The following is a 21,435-nucleotide window of genomic DNA, read 5'->3' as shown; positions in this document are numbered from 1 at the left end:
CTCCTGCTGTCTTTCACACCATCAGTACAACCAGATGCAATACTTGAATTTAGAAATGGTGTCTTGTCACAGCCAGTGTCATTTGTCATCCTTTTTCTGTCCCAGCTCGAGCTCTGTCACTAATTACCTCACCATTGACGAGATATTAAACTCTGATCTTCCTTACCCTTATTCTGATTGCAGTTTCACATAATACCATTCAGTTTTCTTCCATTGAATCCACAATTTATTAGCAGAGGGGTTGTTCCTTATCAATTTAAAATGAATGTGATGTAGAAATATTTGTTTTGAAGATAAAGCACAATGACTTTACTATTCTGCGATAGTCACAATTACTTTACTACTATAAATACATTTTTTCTTTTTTTCCCCCAGAGCAACAAGAAAATGAAATAAAGGCAAAAGCTGTGAAGACCCTAAAGACTATCAGTAAGAGCAGTTCACCTTTACGTTCTAGACAAACGAAAGTGGAGGCTCCCAACAAGACAGAAAAGAAAGGTGCAGATGACGAGAATCTCAAGGGAAAGGATACAAAGAAGGTAAAAACTCCTAGTGCAAAACCAAAGTTGGCCGTGAAGAAAGAGGAAACGCTGGGAAAGGAAAAAGTTCCAGAAGAAAGACGAAAGCTTCTAGCAAGACGGAAAGTTGAAAATGAGAAGCAAGGAAGTAAGTGTAGGGTAAAAATTAAAACTGATGCCAAAGTTTCCACAGATTCTTCAAAAGAATCAAAGGAAGTGGTTCATTCACCTGGATTGAAGGCAAAAGTGAAGTTACAAGCAACTCAGGAAAAAAAGAAATGTGAGACTTCATTGGGTACCAAAACACAGATCACAACCAAAGAAAAGCGTACACCTAAAGAACAGGAAGGTGACGACGGTGGCATGAAACAACCTCAAGTTCCTCGTCGAAGCCTACGAGCACCCATGAAAGATCCTGTATCTACCATTTCTGAATCATCTGAGAGTACTGCCTCTGAGTCAGCTGCTTCTAAAAATCTTAGAAATAAGGATTCATCTCCTTCCTCACCCAGTAGAGCACTACGTAAGCCTAGAGCTCTCGAAAGTGCTCTGGATGATAAATTTAGTGACTCTGATGAAGAACCATTGGGTAAAATAGCTTTAAAAAATGCTGCAGTTAAGGCACTAAATATTTCAAATAAAGATACCCAAAATTCTTCGACAGGGAAGGCAAACAAAGTGGATGTAAAAAGTAAAATAGAAGCTGTTGTAACAGAAAAGGATAAAAATGTACCTAAGAAAAGCAAAGAACATAGTTCAAAAATCACATCTTCCAGTTCACGAGAACCGAGGAAAACATGTGATTCTGCTCAGAAGTCTTCAAAATTAAAGTTGGATAAAGTACAGGAAACTCGCGCAAGGAATGTAGTGGATTTATCTAAAAAGGTAAAGAAGAGCAATGATATGAAACAGGTGACAAAAGATGCAAGAAGACCAAAAAACGAAGAGAATACAAAAAATGAGGAAGGCAAGCCTCAGCCCACTGTTGCTAAAGAAAACACGAGGAAGAAACCTGTGTTATCTGGGAGTACAGGCACGCCAGTTACAAGTGGTCAGTTGAAGTCAAATAAGAAAGGTCAGAGTAGTGAACAGTGTGCTGAGGCCTCTGAAGCGGACGACGACTCTGGAGGCAATAAAAAAAAACTTCTAATTGAGGAAGTGTGTGCTAAAACAGTTTCTAATGAAACAAAAGAAAACACAACTGAGAAGAACAGCAGAAATTCTGTTGATAGTGAGACAGTTTTTTCAAAAAATAAAGAACTGAATGATGCGAAATGTGATACTGCCAGTCCAGTTGTGTTATCTAGTGAACAAAAGACTAAAGAAAAAGATAATTTAGGCAAGGAAGAGAGTAAATGTGTTCTAGAAGGGAATGAAAAGAAATGTTCAAATGATCTCAAGGACACAAGCAAAAAAATCTTTCAAAAAAAAACAGCTGTTGATAAAGAAATAGTGAAGAAACATAGCAGGCCGAAAGATGTTTTAAAGGCATCACCCAAGAAAAAGGTGTGTAATATTGATAAAACTCACAACACAAGTGAATTACCTTGCTCCCCTACTCCAGAAACAGAGTCACAGAAAAAAATGTCAAAGATAGAGTCGAGCCGGAGGTCCAGTTCCTCATGGACTGAATCTGAAATGGAAATTCAAAGAAGGTTGAGTCTGGTCTCACTCAAAGAATCAGACACAGAGTCCGAGGATGCAGACAGCCCAAAACAGGAGGGGGTGTCAGGCAAGAGACGAAGATCTTCCGGATCACAAAAAGATACTCAAAAGTTTGTTAATAGTTTTGCTATTGTGGAAAAGAGACATTCTAGTATCAGAACAAATTCATGGTTGTTTTCTGAAAAGCGGATTGAATCAGTTCGTAGTGATGGGGACAGACTCAGGAGAGGAATGTTGGAAGAAAAACAAAATACAAAGGAGGAGGTGTTTTCTTCAAGGAAAGCTGCCTCTTTTCACATTGAAAATAAATTTAGTTCCTTTAGCTCAGGAAGTGCAGCTTTTGGAAGGAAGCACATTCTGACCCAAGGCACATTTTCTTCTCTGCGTCATCCTGACAGTAGTCTTACGAGTAGTGTCTTTGGACCACACTTAAGAGTGCCAAAACCCATTCCAATTCTTTCAAAATCTTTTGGTTTTAGTATTCCAGTCAACACACAAGTGGAGGTGCCATACCTAAAGACAGCCACAAATGGAACTGAGGCAGGCCTTTTCTCAAAACGTAATCCTCAAAATGACATCCAATTTAAAATGTTATCGAGTTCATCGACAGATGACTACGAAATGGAGAGGAAATGTGTACCTGGTATTATGATGTCAGCTATACCAACTTCTATGAACAGTAAGAAAGCTGCTGCAGAGAGAATGTTGAACATGGAGAGACCATTTGAAAGGAAGTTGTCTGTTTCAAGTGATTCGTCATTTCAGAACGATGAAGACACTGCTGTCCATAAAACTGTGCCTGAAATCCAAGAGAAAGCCCACGGAGACTTGTTCGTGGGGGCTTCTGCAGTACTTGATAGAAATTGCAGCATACCAACTGGACGCCACAGTAACGGTGCTAGCGAAAAGGATGTATCCGGAGCATTTACGATAGAGAAAGATGGTGAAGGGAGAGAGAGCTTATTGTTTCAAAATGAGAGCAGTGCTGATAAGAAGAATGCTGTATTGTCAAAAAGTGTAGAAAATCTGGCTGAAACTCAGAGCATGTTAAGCATTTCATCCAGTAGGGAGTCAGTAAAAGACATTCAGAAACTGTTAGGCTTTTTATCATCTCCAGAATCAGAGATACCACCTCAGCAACGCTATCCTACTGTGCCATACAGCTGTCAGGGACTGAGTGAGCTGGATGTACCCAATCGTGTGAATAACAGTTTGCTTCAGGTCACAGAAAGTCAGGAGAGTCAAAGAAAAGAAAAAAGTAAAATGGTTTCTCCAAAAGGAAGTGAAATGGATTCCAGGAAACTGAAACCTCAGTTTAAAACTTTTGAAGATATTGCAAAAGGTAATTGTGCTGAGAGATCTGTTGATTGTAATGCTGTTATCAATAAAGATGTCGAAACTGGCAAAGAAATGGAAACAAGGCTCAATGAAGAGCGTCCGGTGGCAGCACCTCCAGCAGAACTACCAGATTTTGATATCCCTCATGATATGAGGAATACTAAGAGTAAAACCAAAGTTAACATGTCAACGGAGAGAATTGAGAAGTGGCTCAATGAAAGTTATAGTGATAACATTGAACACAAAAGAGATTGTTCAGTGTTTACAACAAATGTGTGCAAGTGCTCCTCTTCAGCTGATGAAGATGATTATTTCAATGACAAACTTGTGATAGACAGTGAATATTCTTGCAGTGAAGTTGAAGATAACACACCAAAAATGTGTGATTCAGTATTCTCGAAAGTGGAACAGGACTCATACAAAACGGAAGTTGGCAATAGGAGTACTGCTGGAACTGTTCGAGCTACTTCATCGGGAAAGAGCGGCTATAAATTAAATGTGCAGAACAAAGTTTCACCTCTTCGTGAGAAAGTAGCTGTTGGATCACCTGGTGAGAGGACACCTTCAAACTTGAATTTTGTTTTCAACACATCAGCATCACAAATAATTAATGTTGAAGTGGTTGAATCTCCTCCAACAAAGAAAGTGCCAGCAGAAGACCCTGTCTCAAAAAAAGGCAGCACTGAAACGAGAAAAGAATACGAAACCCACAAAAGTAAGCCAATAATGCAAGACAAAGTGACACCAGTCACTGCTAGTGGTTCTGCTGCCAATCACAATATATTGAACCATACAAAAAATGTGGGTACTTATCCATCTAATGCAAACAGGGCAGAAAAACCCTCCAGCTTTGCCAAAACCAAAAAAGTCAAAATTGCAGGTAAAGTGCCTACCCCAATGAAGAGTCCAGGACACAAAATCCAGCCATCTCCAGAAAAAAAGTCCATATTCCAGCAGCGAAGGTCCTTCTCACATAAAGTTAAAGCAAGGAAAGAGCTTGTACCGAGTGCAAATGCCTTCTCACCCGAAAATGAAAGTAGTGTGTACGCATTTGAATCAGATTCTGAGCTCCCTCCTCTTAGCACACCTTTCAGAAGAAACACTCGTGACAGTAGAACATCGAGCACTACTACATCAAAATCTGAGGAGGATTTAACAAAACTGGGAGAAACTGATGTACCGTCACCTCCTACAGCCACAGTACAACCACTGCCTATGCCGCCCCCTGTCATATCAGTACCACAAGTCGATCCTGGAAAATCTGCAGAGAACACGGAGGTACCTCAGGATAAAGCAGCGGGGATCGGGTGTGCAAAAACTGTAAGCGGTACGGTCAGCTCTACAGTCTCTCGTACAGTTGAAGAATCTAATCAGCCAGTACCGGCTACCAAGGAACATACACCTCATCTGAATAAAGAGGTCAGTGGCATATTGTTACGATCTGGCACAGATCCCAACTCACCTGTAACATTGTTGGTTCTCCCAGCACAAAAACCTACTGAATATGTTGCACTGATTCCAAGCGTTGCGAATCCCTCAGAGTGCCATGTGTCTGCATTGCAAGGTAACAATGTTTCTGTTGTCAACGTTTCTAGCAGTGTGGCTGGTGGACAATTCAGCACAGCACCAGTGAGGGCACCTACTAAGATACTACTAAGCCCAGCAAGAACGGTCACTCAGAAAGATCCACACACAACATGTTTGTACTTGGCACCCTCCGATAAGACATCAGTTCTTGCATGTCCAGTCTACAGTGAAGAACATGGTACTGTGCAAGCGAGCAATGTAAACACAGTGAGAGACAACAGCTTTCCTGCCACCAGTACCAGTGTGCCGCCTATCAAACACCCCAGCAAAATACTTCTCAGCCCCACTCATGTGCCTCTCCTCCTGTTAACAAAAGATGCAGGGGCTCAGAATGTGATTGGTGAGCAGAGCGCACCTCTGGTAGATATGTCTGAAGTTGAAAAGCTGAAAACTGTGGTGTCTGAACAGAAAACTGAAAACAGTGTTTCCAGTCGTGTTGTTTCAGACTGTATTGCACCAACAGACTGCTCAAGAGAGTTACATAAAAATGTTTCAAATGTTCCAAATATATCTGTCAATAATCCTAATGTCCCTGAAATGCCTAAAGTACTTCCACAAACAAGAAATATTCCAGAGAAACCAGTGCTAATTGTTGAAAATATAAATGTCACTGAAGCACCAGCTATAAATACCGAGGCATTTGACATTACTACAACAATGCCATCTGTTGCAGAAAAATTAAGCGGGACAGATTTGCCATTGTCAGCAACTGAAAAAGAATTGTCTCTGGATGGAGGTGGGTTAGGCGTCGCAAGAGAAGCACTAAAAAGTGCATTAGGAAAGGTATGTCCCAGTCCTGATGATGCTAATGAAACCGGTTTTGAAATTCAAAATGTATCCCTAGAAGGCTCTGTAAGCGAAAATATCATATCTGCTGATAAAGAGGATATGCAGAGAAGTGTAGAGAATTGTGTCATCGCTGATAAGAATGAGTCTTGCTCCATGTCACAAGTAACAGAGAAGAACTTTGAACACTGCGACACGCCAGTTCAACAACCTGAGACTGAACCACAGAATTTAAATAATTCATCTCACTACAGTACTGAAGAGAGAGCAGACACTAATTCACTGGTCCAGAACACACTTATTGCTGAATCTCCACCTTCAGTTGCTCCTGTTTGTACTGGGGCATCAGAGAAGTCCTCAGTAACAGAGAAGGAGAATGTTCCTACCAAAGTGAGAAATTTCCCATTGGAAGAAATCTGTGCACCATATTCGCCCAAACCGAATAACACAGAAATTTTAGATAGACCAGTGTCCAAATCAGTTTTGGAATCAAGCTGCCAGAGAGATTTCTTGGCTCCTTGTAAGACTGACGCTGCCTCGGGAATGGACGAAACAAGCAAAGAATGCCAGTCTTTACCGAATGTGTTTGAGGGGAACACTACAGGGCAACTTGTGAGAGACCCTCATCCCGAAAAACTTTATGTTCATGCTTCTAGCCAATTGTCTGTGACTGATGAGCGGACTATTTCACTTGCCCTGCCAGACAAATCTCAGCAGCAACTTGAAAAGTCAGCATGTGTCCAGGTAGACATATTAAATGAAAGCTTTGTCCCTGGTCAGAAGACCAGTACATCGATAGCTGTACAGGTGAATTTAGACTCTGATCCAGATACTGGGCCTCCCGAACCAGAACCACCTCAGCGCAGCATGGAGATTTCCACTCAGACAGAGGGAGGCGACGATGACGAAGATGATGAAGAAGGCCATCTCTTTTACATTCCCTTACAGTCGTCACCTGGTTCATGCCATGGTTCCTCCTCACAGATGATACAGGGTGTAGCAGTGAAATTGGGGACTGAAGGTCCCACAGGGCCGAACCAGCGTGTCATCATGCGAGCCAAGCTTGTGACGAAACCACCAAACTTCAGCCGCTCATCTGCTTCTGCACAAGATTCTGCTCTTGCTAGGAGGTAAGTTGATTTTTCTTGCTACTGGCATTTGAAGCACATCTCCAAAGAGCAGTCACTAGTTGGGAATAAGATTACATTAGTCACATACCGCAGAGAGGAGTCTCTGGGTCGTGGAAGGAAGTCAATGACATACATCTCATTTTTATTTACTACAGTGAAAGGATTAAAGATATGAAATATTATCAATATTAATTACATAAAATGTAAAACATTAAGAAATAGTGTTACATATTTTCTATGTATAAATGCTGATTGAAGCGACGAATGAAAATTTGTGCTAAGGCCGCAATTCGAACCCAGGTCTCCTACTCAATAAACAGATCCAGTGAACATTGTGCCACCCTGGCACAGTAGCTTTGCACAACTTCACTGACTACCCTATCACACCTCCCTCCTCAGTCCAAATTCCCATTCACACCGCAGCCCACTTGGTATTCCCACTAAACTCAAACAGCATTGCAGAGACTCTCCAACTGTATTGGAACAGCACATCAGCATCAAATGAAATTTGGGATCCTTCCTGAAACCCAGGCATAGGTGCTGTAACCAAATGAAACTATGTGGTACAAATTTTCATTTGTTGCATCAGTCTGCATATATACATCATAGATGTTTGAGACTTGAAAAGATCTCTGGAATCATATAGTTTCATTTGATCTGATTTAATGCTAGGATTGTAACAGGGCAGTAGAGCCCATATGAAAGTGTAACAGAGATTCTTGAGGAACGTAAATGCAAATCTTTGAAGAAAGGCAAGGTTGTTCTCTCAAAACCGTGTTGCATGAAGAACTAGTATTTCATGGAGATTGTATGACAGTTCATCTGTCATTACAGTACATCTTGTACAGAAATTATAAGAATAACAAAATGGAGATTACAGGAAGTATAGTTAGTTAGTTAGTTGTTGTTAGAGTTAGTTATTAGTTAGTTGTTGGACACAGAGTCAGAAATATTGAAACAAACCTTTTTTGTGTAGTCAGAACCTAAAACCATATGCTTATGAGTTGTTACTGCAGGATACTTCTCTGGTAATTACGACAGTCTACAGAGCACCACTAGGAAACTTTCAGCTATTTATGAGAAATCTAGGTACATTATTGGACAGCCTGTCAGACAAGAAGAAACAGTAATATGCCAATATTTCAAAGTATCTTTCCTAAAAGATACAGGCAGGAAAAATGAACCATAATCAGTATTTGGGTTTTTCAGTCTAATTTCAATAGCTAATTTTCCAACTCGGGTGCAGCAAGATAGTAGGACCCTGGTTAACAATGTATTAATAGACAGCATATTAATAGACAGTGTTCAGGCTGAACCAATTAATCTGTACCCAATTGTTAATGGACCGTCCAACCTTGATGTACAGTTAATGGAAATTAGCAATATAGCACCTTACAGCCCTGAGACAGGTTCCTACTAAGCAGTGAGGCTTATTAATGAGAACAGGATACAGTGTTTTAAGAGTAAGTTAAAAAGACGTGATATGGGGTGAGGCATATATATGGAAAGAACACTAATATCAAATTCACTTTATTCCATTGTGAATTTGTATCAGTATTTGAAAATAGCTACCCTAAAAACTTATGCAGAAAATATGGTTAAAAACCATGTAAGCCGTGGATAACTAAGGGAATTAAGAGCTCACGTGCTGCATGTCTACGATAATGTAGATTTTAGTGGTGCTACCAGAAGCCAAGAAAACTGGCACTAATTGGGATATATTCATTTATTTCTGAGTGCTGCCAGAGTTAAGCTGCCCCTAGATGCGAATTGTTATGTTACACATTGTTAAGGGTAATGGTGCCAACACTGTGGCAAGCAGCTGATGCTACCTCGCTTCAACACTCTTCTTCCCTTGGAAGTCCTAATACAGGGGTAATTCACACCTCCTGCCGTTTCCAACAGCCACCACATGAATAATCAACTTACCATGATGGTGTAGTTGAAGAAGCAAGAAAGTATGTTAAAAATATCATTCCATAAAACTTCAAGTAGCAACAATGTCCGTCACTTAAATTAATAACATTATAAAAAGCCTAAAAAACAAAAGCTAACAAAGAGATAGAGGGGCTGGCCAGTACCTCAGCTCAGTACAGCCGATAGATACACAAAAAACAGAACCAAAAATTTACGTTCCTAGCTTTCGGAACAAATGTTCCTTCAACAGGGAGGAGAGAGGGGAAAGAAAGGGAAGAAGGGAAAGTAGATTCAGTTACTCACAACCCAGGTTATGAAGCAACAGGGAAAGGAAAACAGGGGGGGTAGCAAGGATGGAGGCATGGTTGACAGAGGGAAGCCAAAGATATTCTACTGTAAGTACTGTGCCAGCTTCAAACCAAAGAGGATGCATACAGAAAGAAAGAGGTATATAGTATAAAGATAAACACGACTATGTAGGTTGAAAAGATGTGTGAATGGCTAAAGAGGAAAGGGAAAGAGGAGAAGACTGAAGAGTAAATGGGAATGAGGTTGTTTAACGTAGGTTCAGTCCAGGGGGATGGCGGGATGAAAGGATGTGTTGGAATGCAAGTTCCCATCTCCGCAGTTCAGAGGGACTGGTGTTGGGTGGGGGAAGCCAAATGGCACATACGGTGTAGCAGGTTCCTAGGTCCCTAGATATATGCTGGATTGCATGCTCTGCTACTGGGTATTGGACATCTCCTAGGCGGACAGTTCGTCTGTGTCCGTTCATGCGCTCAGCCAGTTTAGTTGTTGTCATATCGATGTAAAAGGCTGTGCAGTGCAGGCATGTCAGTTGATAAATTACATGTGTAATTTCACACGTGGCCCTGCCTTGAATTGTGTATGTTTTACCAGTAGCGGGGCTGGAGTAGGTGGTTGTGGGGGGATGCATGGGGCAGGTTTTGCAGCGGGGTCGGTTACAGGGGTAGGAACCGCTGGGTGGAGAAGATAGTCTGGGAATATTGTAGGGTTTAACAAGGATGTTACGGAGGTAAGGGGGGGGGGGGGGGGCGACGAAAGGCAACTCTGGGTGGTGTGAGGAGAATTTTGTCAAGGGATGATCTCATTTCAGGGGTTGAATTGAGAAAGTCGTATCCCTGGCGGGGTAATTTGTTGATGTTTTCGGGGCCAGGATAATATTGGGTGACAAGGGGGATGCTTCTGTGTGGTCTGGGGGTAGGAACATTGTTGTTGGATGGGGAGGAATGTATTGCTTGGGAGATCAGTTTGTGGAGAAGGTCTGCAGAATAGTTGCGGGAGAGGAAAGCACTGGTCAGGTTATTGGTGTAATTGTTGAGGGATTCGTCACTGGAGCAGATACGTTTGCCATGAATACCTAGGCTGTATGGCAAACGTATCTGCTCCAGTGACGAATCCCTCAACAATTACACCAATAACCTGACCAGTGCTTTCCTCTCCCGCAACTATCCTGCAGACCTTGTCCACAAACTGATCTCCCAAGCAATACATTCCTCCCCGTCCAACAACAATGTTCCTACCCCCAGACCACACAGAAGCATCCCCCTTGTCGCCCAGTATTATCCTGGCCCCGAAAACATCAACAAATTACTCCGCCAGGGATATGACTTTCTCAAGTCAACCCCTGAAATGAGATCATCCCTTGACAAAATTCTCCTCACACCACCCAGAGTTGCCTTTCGTCGCCCCCCTGATCTCTGTAACATCCTTGTTAAACCCTACAATATTCCCAGACTACCTTCTCTACCCAGCGGTTCCTACCCCTGTAACCGACCCCGCTGCAAAACTTGCCCCGTGCATCCCCCCACAACCACCTACTCCAGCCCCGCTACTGGTAAAACATACACAATTCAAGGCAGGGCCACGTGTGAAACTATACATGTCATTTATCAACTGACATGCCTCCACTGCACAGCCTTTTACATCGGTATGACAACAACTAAACTGGCTGAGCGCATGAACGGACACAGACGAACTGTCCGCCTAGGTGGTGTCCAATAACCAGTAGCGGAGCATGCCCTCCAGCATAATTCTAGGGACCTAGGAACCTGCTACACCGTATGTGCCATTTGGCTTCTCCCACCCAACACCAGTCCCTCTGAACTGCGGAGATGGGAACTTGCACTCCAACACATCCTTTCATCCCGCCATCCCCCTGGACTGAACCTACGTTAAACAACCTCACTCCCATTTACTCTTCAGTCTTCTCCTCTTTCCCTTTCCTCTTTAGCCATTCACGCATCTTTTCATCCTACATAGTTGTGTTTATCTTTATACTATATACCTCTTTATTTCTGTATGCATCCTCTTTGGTTTGAAGCTGGCACAGTACTTACAGTAGAATATCTTTGGCTTCCCTCTGTCAACCATGCCTCCATCCTTGCTACCCCCCCTGTTTTCCTTTCCCTGTTGCTTCATAACCTGGGTTGTGAGTAACTGAATCTACTTTCCCTTCTTCCCTTTCTTTCCCCTCTCTCTTCCCTGTTGAAGGAACATTTGTTCCGAAAGCTAGGAACGTAAATTTTCGGTTGTGTTTTTTGTGTATCTATTGGCTGTACTGATGTACTGAGCTGAGGTAAGTACTGGCCAGCCCCTCTATCTCTTTGTTAGTATTTGTTTCACATCTTTATATGTGTTTTTCATTAATCATCTAAAAAACAAAAGCACAGCTGGTGTCGATGGCATTTTAAACAGAATACTGAAAAATTTCTCTAACTTAGTAAGGAATTTCCATAATGATATAAGGTGCCCCCCTCCCCCAAACCTGTCACCTTATAAATTTCGAAAAAGAAACAAAATGTGGAAAATTCAATTGGCCAGGGTTGCACCTGTGTAGGGGCTCATACAATGGACAGGAATGCATAATCTATGGAGGTCAAAGAACACTACTTTCAACACAGTAATTTTTTTAATGTACATGTACGTTTTTTTCCACAGAAATGAAAACTAGAGGTGCAGTTACTACTGGCAGAACTGCTGTCAGTGTCAAACAGGATAATACACTGTGACAAATTTCATATGTGTTTCAGACAGTGCTTTCCCTGCTTTGGTGTGGCTTGTGACGTTTGCAGTCATCTCGTCAATATGCCGGTCTTCAGTAATGAAGAGAAACTAGATATGATGTTAATTTATGGCAGATGTCACAGAAATGCAGTAACAGCTGTAGCAGTGTGCACTGAATGCTACCCAGATCGGCTGAACAGTACCCAGATCTTATCTCATGGAAACACTCAGCTGGGCGCCTGGGAAGTGTTCGTGTACAAACACAGCAACTAACAATTTGTACAACAGATTGCACACAGTTCTGGAATAAGCTGTAGTAGTGTTCGGAGAATTTTGCTTAGGCATACATTTCATCCGTATCGCATCTCACTATACCAAGAAATGTACAGGAAGACTTTTGCACATCAGTGCCGTGAGGTCATTCTGACTACCTACATTATATATTGTTTACAGGTGAAGCTTTGTTGACAAGAATGGTAGCATGAGTTTGTGGAACATACACTACTGGCCAGTACAAAATAACAAAATCCCCCCTAGTTTTGCTCAGTTGGTCATCAGTGACTGTGGGGTTTCAGTGTTTGGTCTGGTCTTCATTGGTATGCATGTTATGGTCCCTATTTTTATCAGGGAACATTAACTGAATGGCAATATGCATCACTTCTGGAAGACACACTCCCCCTTCTCGTGGAGGACATGGTATTGGAAACATGTCTATCAAAGTGGTTCCAGCATGATGGATGCCCTGCACACTATGCATGTGTTTCCAGGGAAGTTGTAGCTGCAGTGTTTCCAAATAAATGGATAGGATGGGGAGGTCCTGGGAGCTCACCAGCACAGCTGCCTGATGTGATGCCGCTAGACTTCATTCTGTGGGGTGCAGTGAAATAATGTGTGTACTACAAATCCCTAACAAGACCAAAGGGTGTGGAACAACATATTACTGCTGCATGTCCAGTGATACCTGTGAAAATACTACAATCTGTGCAGTGCTCACTTGTTCACTGTCTCCACAAGTGTACTGATGCAAACAGTGGACACTTCAAACATCTGTTGAGGTGATGGAAGTTCATTGGATATGATGTTACCGGTTATTTGTGAGTGTGTTTTCCTTGCTAGATGTCATGCACAAACGTGAAATTTCTGTGGGTAGATGCCACTAATAATTGTGTTTAAGACAGTAGAAACATGTCTTGTCACGAAATTGTACCTCTAATTCTCATTTCTGTCAAAAACATGTGCCATTTAAATAAATATATGTTGAAAGTGATGTTTGTTTACTTTTATGGATTGTGCATACCTGCCCATTGTGAGAGTCCCTGACAGGTGGCTGGAGGACAGTGCAAAAAAACCATGGTGTTGTTGTCATTCTTTAAGTCTAATATTTCAGAATGTTTGACGTTAGAACAGTGAAACCAAGTCTGCTGTCAGTAATTGTCCCTCAAGTTTTCAATCCTGTGGAAAAAAACATATATGTGCCAAAAAATCTTAACTTTTTTTAGGAAGTGATGTTCATTGACCTTATGGATTATGCATTCCTGCTGCCCATTGTGTGAGCACCTGACAGGTGCATTCCTGACCAATTGCATTTTTCACATTTTGCTTCATTTTGGAAATATATGAGTGACAGAGTTAGGAGGGACATCTTGTATGTAATGCATCACTGGCGAAGGGAATTTTTCCAGGCAGATTAGAATATGTAATTGTTTAACCTTTGTATAAGAAAGGTGACAAGAAAGATATAAATAATCATCATCCAGTTTCTGTACTGATATCTTTTTCCAAAATATTTGAGAAAGTAGTGTACCTGAAAGTAGTCTCACACAAGGTTGCCCATGCCTGGAGGGAAAGGAAAAAATATGATGTAATCAAGTGTTTCTCTTTGAAAAAATGATTTAGAAATTGGTATTATGTAAGTTTTTAACAGGCTTGGAACTGGAACTTTTCAATGGTTACTTAAAAGTTGCCACTCATCTTCCAAAATATTTAAGATACTCCATACCCCTAGGTCTTGGTCTTCCCTCTACAAACAATTGTATGGGTGTCATTGGTCTTACATTGAGGTAGAATCAGTTTATTTAGCTTATCATAGTTTGGATTGCAGCAGGGTTGCTTGATTGAGAATGCTATTTATACATTTACCCACCAAATATTACAATCCGTAAATAATAAAATATCACCATTTGGCATTTTTTATGATCTTTCCAAGGCATTTGGTTGTGTAGATCATGTTACACTTTTAGCAACACATGAGTTTTACGGAATTGATGGCTTTACCCACAAGTGGTTTGAACCATACTTAACAAACAGAATTCAAAAAGTTATGATCAGTAATTCAGACAACATTGAAAAGATAAAAAATTTTAGCAAATGGAGAGACATCAAAGGTTGAATCTCACAGGTTTCAATTTTGAGTCCATTCCTATTCTTTACGTATGTGATTTACCTTCCACTTAATATTCAGTAAGCAGAATTGGTACTTTTTGCAGATGATACTAGTGTTAGAATGACTCCCAAGAGAGAAAGAAACACTAGAGATTATTAATGACATTTTTCAAAGAATTATTAAGTGGTTCTGTGAAAATGGACTCTCCTTGAGTTTAGAGAAAACACACTACATTTAGTTCTGTACAACGGATGGAGTCATTCCAATAATTGATGTAACACATAAACAGGAGTCAGCAAGTAGGGTAGAATTAGCATTATAGCTGCACGATCATAGTACGTTCACTGAGGTGACAAAAGTCATGGGATACCTCCTAATATCATGTCAGACCACCTTTTGTCCAGTGTAATGCAATAACTTGATGTGGCATCAACTGAGCATATGTCCTGTAAATGCTTGATGGGCAATCTGTGAGGCCAAATCATTCACTTGAATTGTACAGACTGTTCTTCAAACCAACCACAAACAATTGTGAGCCAGTGACATGACATCATTGTTTGGGAAGATGAAGTCCATGAATGGCTACAAATTGTCTCCAGGAAGCCAAACATAAGTATTTTCAGTCAATAGTCAATTCTGTTGGACCAAAGGACCTAGTACATTCAGTGTAAACACAATTGGCACCATTACAGAGCCACCAACAGCTTGCACAGTGCCTTATTGTCAACTTGGGTCCATGGCTTCATGTGGTCTGCATCACACTCGAATCTTGCCATCAGCTCTTACCAATTGAAATCGCGATTCATCTGACCAGGCCACAGTTTTCGAGCATCTGGGGCCCAACGGATGCGGTCACAAACCCAGGAGAGGCACTGCTGGCAATGTCATGCTGTTAACAAAGGCACTAATATCAATCTGCTGCCAGATTTCACTGTACTGTCCTAATAGATAAGTTTGTCATAGATGCCACATTGTTTTTTTGCAGTTATTTCATGCAGTGTTGCTTGTCTGTTAGCACCAACAACTCTGCTAATGCTGCTGCTATTGGTCATTATGTGAAAGCTGTACATGGTGAGAAGTGATGCCTGAAATTTAATATTCTCAGCACACTCTGGACACTGTGGCTCACGGTATATTAAATTCCCTAACGATTTCCAAAATGTAAAGTCCCATGCATCTAGCTTCAATTACCATTCTGTGTTCAAAGTCTGTTAATTCCCCTCGTGTGGCCATAATCACATGCCAGAAACCTATTCACCTGAGTCCAAATAAGAGCACCACCCATTGCAGTGCCCTTTTATAGTTTGTGTACACGATACTGCTGCCATCTGTAAAGTGTGTATTGCTGTCCCATTACTTTTATCACCTCATTGTATATTCACTAATGAAATTTGTCATAAATAATCCACCGCAGTTTGAGAAGAATTGTGAAATCCACAGCTACAATACCAGTTGTTCAAGCTGTCAGTGGCTGAGAAAGGAATTTAATATGCAGCAACAGAAGAAAGTTTTGATCATTTGCTCAATAACATAAAAAGTCTGACATGTAGCAAAGCAAGTTTTAAATCTAACAAAATCATTTCTCCTGAATAACTCCTTATATACCATTGATAATTTCTATTTAAAAACTGGTAGCCTATAATTTATATAAAAAGGGATTGAGCTCATATCAACTCAATGGGATTATACTGGTCGTGGTAAGGTAGTAGCCACCCAACTACATGTCCCATTTCCTTTGCAGTGTAGATGGACTCACCTACCTTCTTCACATCATCGTCCCATTTCCTTTGCAGTGTAGATGGACTCACCTACCTTCTTCACATCTATTATCTCGTGCTTGGAGAAAAGTTCATCCCTCGTTTCAGCAGGAGAAAACTGAACAACCTTATCTGAAGCCAAAATGGTTCAAATGGCTCTGAACACTATGGGACTTAACTTCTGAGGTCATCAGTCCCTTAGAACTACTTAAACCTAACTAACCTAAGGACATCACGTACATCCATGCCCGTGGCAGGAATCGAACCTGTGACTGTAGCGGCCATGCGGTTCCAGACTGTAGCGCCTAGAACCGCTTGGCCACTCCGGCCGGCATCTGAAGCCAATCCATGATGTCTGCTGTAAACCATTTCGAAGCTGGTATTCTGTCAATGTTGATAGAATGATAGCTGGAATTATCCAGTACAATAATGCATACTACTTACAAAGAGTGTAACAAATTAATGAATCAATTCTTGAAAACACGACCATTCATTTCCAAGTGCTAATCAGATACAACAGAACTCTTACGATCATGAAACACAAGTTTTGCTCCTGATATAAAAACGATATGTGCAGATCCAGAATTAGCCACAATGAGCCGACCAGCTCGACTTTTAGATAGTTTCGAGCCTCCATATTTGTTCGTATGGTTTTGTAAAATCCAAGATTCATCCAAATATTTATTTGTGTTAAGCCATATTTTGTAAAGTGAAAGGTGAAACTCTGTTTTAAAGGTCTGTCCTTGGTGCACCTAGTCAACGATCTATCACGCAATCACGATCTACACCCGTGGGTACTGTGCAACCTACAGCTCGTGGAAGACCTATCAGCACCGATGCAACAACGACAACTGTTGAACATGAGGTTACTCCACGTTCACCAGCACCAGTCGTGAAACAGCCTGTGTCGGTACAGTCCCTGCCAAAGGAACGCAGAGGGTCTGCTGATCAGAGCGCTGCAGGCACGTCATCTAAATCGGCATTGGTTCCAAGTAAGCGGTACGTTTGCATAGCTCATTCTCAGTGATATACATTTGCTTATGTATTAGGATTGTTTGTAGCATAATTTGTGTGTGTAGCAGGCATAATTTGTGTGTGTGGCAGGATTATTTGTTAAGCTGTGTGATTTTTCACAATAATATTTAATATGATGTAGCTACATTCTTGTTTTTCTTGGCAGATACTAAATGGTTCAATCTGCAGCAAAATGTTGTTAGAATTCTTGATAGATTAAAACTGTGCGTTGTTGTTAGAATTCTTGACAGGTTAAAACTGTGCGACAGATGGGAACTCAAAATCTGACCTTCAAATTTTGTGGGCAGTGCTTTTACCGGCTGAGCTGTCCAGATATGCCCCATGATCTGTCTCACAAAGTCAGTATTTTAGTATAAAAGGTAATTATATCGGTTTACGTTCCGGTTCAATGCGGTGTTTTATTATTTTGTCTAGCACACTCCTTATTTTGGACATAAAGCATTTTCAACAACTGTTTATATGAGTCTGATTAATTAGTAGCCTCAGTTTCATAAAATTTCTTTATTGTCACAACTCATTTTGCCTCCCAGGCCTTCTCAGGTGAACATCAATAAACCTAAATATAAAATCACAAATAAGATGTGTCTTAAAAGTGGTAGAAGCAGCTACACTAAGTACAGCTATGAATAATTTTGCATTACAGCTCTGCTTAATTTAAGTAAAATTTTTATACTTAACAGATGTACATAATTTACACAGTAGAAGTAATGTTGTAAGTCAAGGAGTGCTTGGGACACACTGGTGGAGCAGATACAAGGGGGACGGGGAGTAAAAGGAGTTGCCAGAAGATGTCAGGGAAGACATATTTAACAGCTATTGACATTGGCAGAAAAATAATACATGTAAGGTAGCATATGGCCCATAAATATAGTGTCCAGTAGCCATTGCTCGTTGCAGATCAGTGAAGGAGAAAAAGCACTCCATAATGTCCTCTCTTGTCTGAAATCACATTCCTTTCAATGGCCTCAAGTTTGGGGACAGCCAGAAGTTACAAAGGGCCTAATCAGGAGATTAAGGAGCCTATTGAAGCACAGGAATATAGTTTTTTTGCCAAAACGCTCTGAATCAGGTGCGAGGAAGTGTTGGAACATTGTTGTGATGGAGGTGCCAATTTCCTATTGACTGCAAGTCTGTTCTCCTGTGCCACATAGCATCACGTAGGCAATGGAGGCCATCCCTGTAGTACTCTTTGGTGATTGTTTGACCCTGTGGTATGTACTCTTGGTGTACACGCCTTGGGAGTAAAAAAAAAACAGTCAGCATCACTTTGATGTTGCTGTGCAATCGATGGGCATTCTTTGGTCTTGCCGAAAAACAGTGCTTCCACTGTGATGACTGGTATTTGGTTTCTGGGACGTACTCATACACTCAGGACTCACTAGTGAAGTTGGGGGTCACTGTGGAGCTCAGCGTGTCCTGTGAGACTTCAACATGAACTTGCGTTTGCTCTACCGTCAGCAGCTTCGACACGAATTTTACCGACACTCTCTTTGTTGCCAAATCTTTGGTCACAATGGAATGTGCTGGAAAAGTTGGTGTCCCCTCTTGCCCAATTTCTCTGATAGTCACACGACGGTCCCGAATCATCACAGCATTCACTTTGGCAGTGGCGTGATCATATGGGCATGTTGATGGCTGGCCGGAACATGTCTCGCCATCCACCAATGTGCAGCCATCTTTAAACCAGTTGTACCACTCCTTAATCTGTGTGATGCCTAGAGAATAGTCACCGAAAGCCATCCGAATAGTTTCCACCTGGCTGTCACCCAGTCTCTGGCAGTATTTGGTGCAGTAGCACTGCTCCAGTCATTCCAATCATTTCCCTTACAATGAAAAACCGACGTGGCCACTACACACTACCTCATGCACCTGCTGCTAACTAGCAACTGATGCTATCGACAGGCGGGGAAAAGTTCACGCATGCACACAAAGGTTCAAAGTCAGTTCATGCAAGTGCACTAGATTCAAATCCATCTGGTGCTCGCAAAAAAAAAAAAAAAAAAAAAAAAAAAAAAAAAAAAAAAAATCAGATACTTTTCCAACATTCTCCATATCATGATTTGTTGTTTACAAACTCAGCAGATTCAAAGAATTATGTAATCAGGCACATACTTAGCAAAAAATGCTGATCAAGGAGTGATTTTCACTTACATAAAAAATTATTAAAATAAATTTTTAAGCAGCTAGAGCTTCTATTTAATGAGACAGTTTCAATCTGTAAGGGAATTTCGACTATTTTACATCTGGTGGCCCCATTTCTGAGTTCTGTGTATCATGGTAGCAATTGACTGGTAGGAGCCATTTTGTTGAGGATGAATTAGTTTGTTTCTGTTTTATAAAATTGTCATTATGTGTTTTTCACTTGTCTTGTGAATTACTAAGAATCGTAAATTGTGTAATGTAGATTGAAGACAATACTTCACCAAATTTGACATCATTTGTAGTATTCGTACATTATTTTTAAGTAAGATCACATTTTCAAAATATTGCTCTAAACATTCCAAACAAGTGAGTAGAAATGCTGACACTTTTGAATTTTCAACCATATCCCCCCTACATATTGCTGCTTAATGTGGACAAAGTAGGAGGTTAATAATGTTCTTTGACTTAAAAACCAATTATAAAAATAACTTACAGTATTTGTAGTTAAGTGAAATTGATGATGGTTCTTGACAATAACTACAGTACTTTTATCTGAATAAACAAATAAAGGAACTGAACTGAAATTGATGTTGCTGGAGAATTGACAAGTAATCTGAAATATTTTGAACATCTTTTATTCTTATGTATTTCTTACCATACAATAAAATGAGCATTTCACAATGCTGTAACAAAGTTCAAGCAGCCTGTAGCTATCTTCAGACTAAAGGCACATGCTGCAAGCAGTATTCATGACACCACAATGTAAAATACATAAAAAATAAACAAAATAGCATAAGACAGTCATTTACACTTTCATAATGTGTGCTTCTTTAGTATCATTAATTAGTTGTTCAATAGCAAGTGGGACAGCTAAATTTGCGATAACTGATTTGTTTTTGTTTGAGAGCATGTTCCATCAGTGGTTCATTCTGTCAACCTAACACACTTGTCGTTCGTCACAGGAAAAAAAATATATATATATACACTCCTGGAAATTGAAATAAGAACACCGTGAATTCATTGTCCCAGGAAGGGGAAACTTTATTGACACATTCCTGGGGTCAGATACATCACATGATCACACTGACAGAACCACAGGCACATAGACACAGGCAACAGAGCATGCACAATGTCGGCACTAGTACAGTGTATATCCACCTTTCGCAGCAATGCAGGCTGCTATTCTCCCATGAAGACGATCGTAGAGATGCTGGATGTAGTCCTGTGGAACGGCTTGCCATGCCATTTCCACCTGGCGCCTCAGTTGGACCAGCGTTCGTGCTGGACGTGCAGACCGCGTGAGACGACGCTTCATCCAGTCCCAAACATGCTCAGTGGGGGACAGATCCAGAGATCTTGCTGGCCAGGATAGTTGACTTACACCTTCTAGAGCACGTTGGGTGGTACGGGATACATGCGGACGTGCATTGTCCTGTTGGAACAGCAAGTTCCCTTGCCGGTCTAGGAATGGTAGAACAATGGGTTCGATGACGGTTTGGATGTACCGTGCACTATTCAGTGTCCCCTCGACGATCACCAGTGGTGTACGTCTAGTGTAGGAGATCGCTCCCCACACCATGATGCCGGGTGTTGGCCCTGTGTGCCTCAGTCGTATGCAGTCCTGATTGTGGCGCTAACCTGCACGGCGCCAAACACGACTACGACCATCATTGGCACCAAGGCAGAAGCGACTCTCATCGCTGAAGACGACACGTCTCCATTCATCCCTCCATTCACGCCTGTCGCGACACCACTGGAGGCGGGCTGCACGATGTTGGGGCGTGAGCGGAAGACGGCCTAACGGTGTGCGGGACCGTAGCCCAGCTTCATGGAGACGGTTGCGAATGGTCCTCGCCGATACCCCAGGAGCAACAGTGTCCCTAATTTGCTGGGAAGTGGCGGTGCGGTCCCCTACGGCACTGCGTAGGATCCTACGGTCTTGGCGTGCATCCGTGCGTCGCTGCGGTCCAGTCCCAGGTCGACGGGCATGTGCACCTTCCGCCGACCACTGGCGACAACATCGATGTACTGTGGAGACCTCACGCCCCACGTGTTGAGCAATTCGGCGGTACGTCCACCCGGCCTCCCGCATGCCCACTATACGCCCTCGCTCAAAGTCCGTCAACTGCACATACGGTTCACGTCCACGC

General features: G+C 41.6%; 1 protein-coding gene across 1 annotated transcript in view; it reads left to right on the top strand.

Moving 5' to 3' along the window:
* LOC124794633 overlaps nt 1-21,435 on the top strand; it is a 188,879-nt gene that overhangs the window by 75,465 nt on the left and 91,979 nt on the right. The window contains exons 10-11 of the mRNA XM_047258140.1: nt 376-7,024; nt 16,844-17,107. Coding sequence (XP_047114096.1) covers nt 376-7,024; nt 16,844-17,107 — 6,913 coding nt within the window. The remainder of the gene's footprint in view (nt 1-375; nt 7,025-16,843; nt 17,108-21,435) is intronic.

The sequence above is a fragment of the Schistocerca piceifrons genome, chromosome 4, assembly GCF_021461385.2.
Source record: "Schistocerca piceifrons isolate TAMUIC-IGC-003096 chromosome 4, iqSchPice1.1, whole genome shotgun sequence".
NCBI classification, from domain to species: Eukaryota; Metazoa; Arthropoda; class Insecta; order Orthoptera; family Acrididae; genus Schistocerca; species Schistocerca piceifrons.
This window is presented reverse-complemented; position numbering and strand designations above follow the sequence as displayed.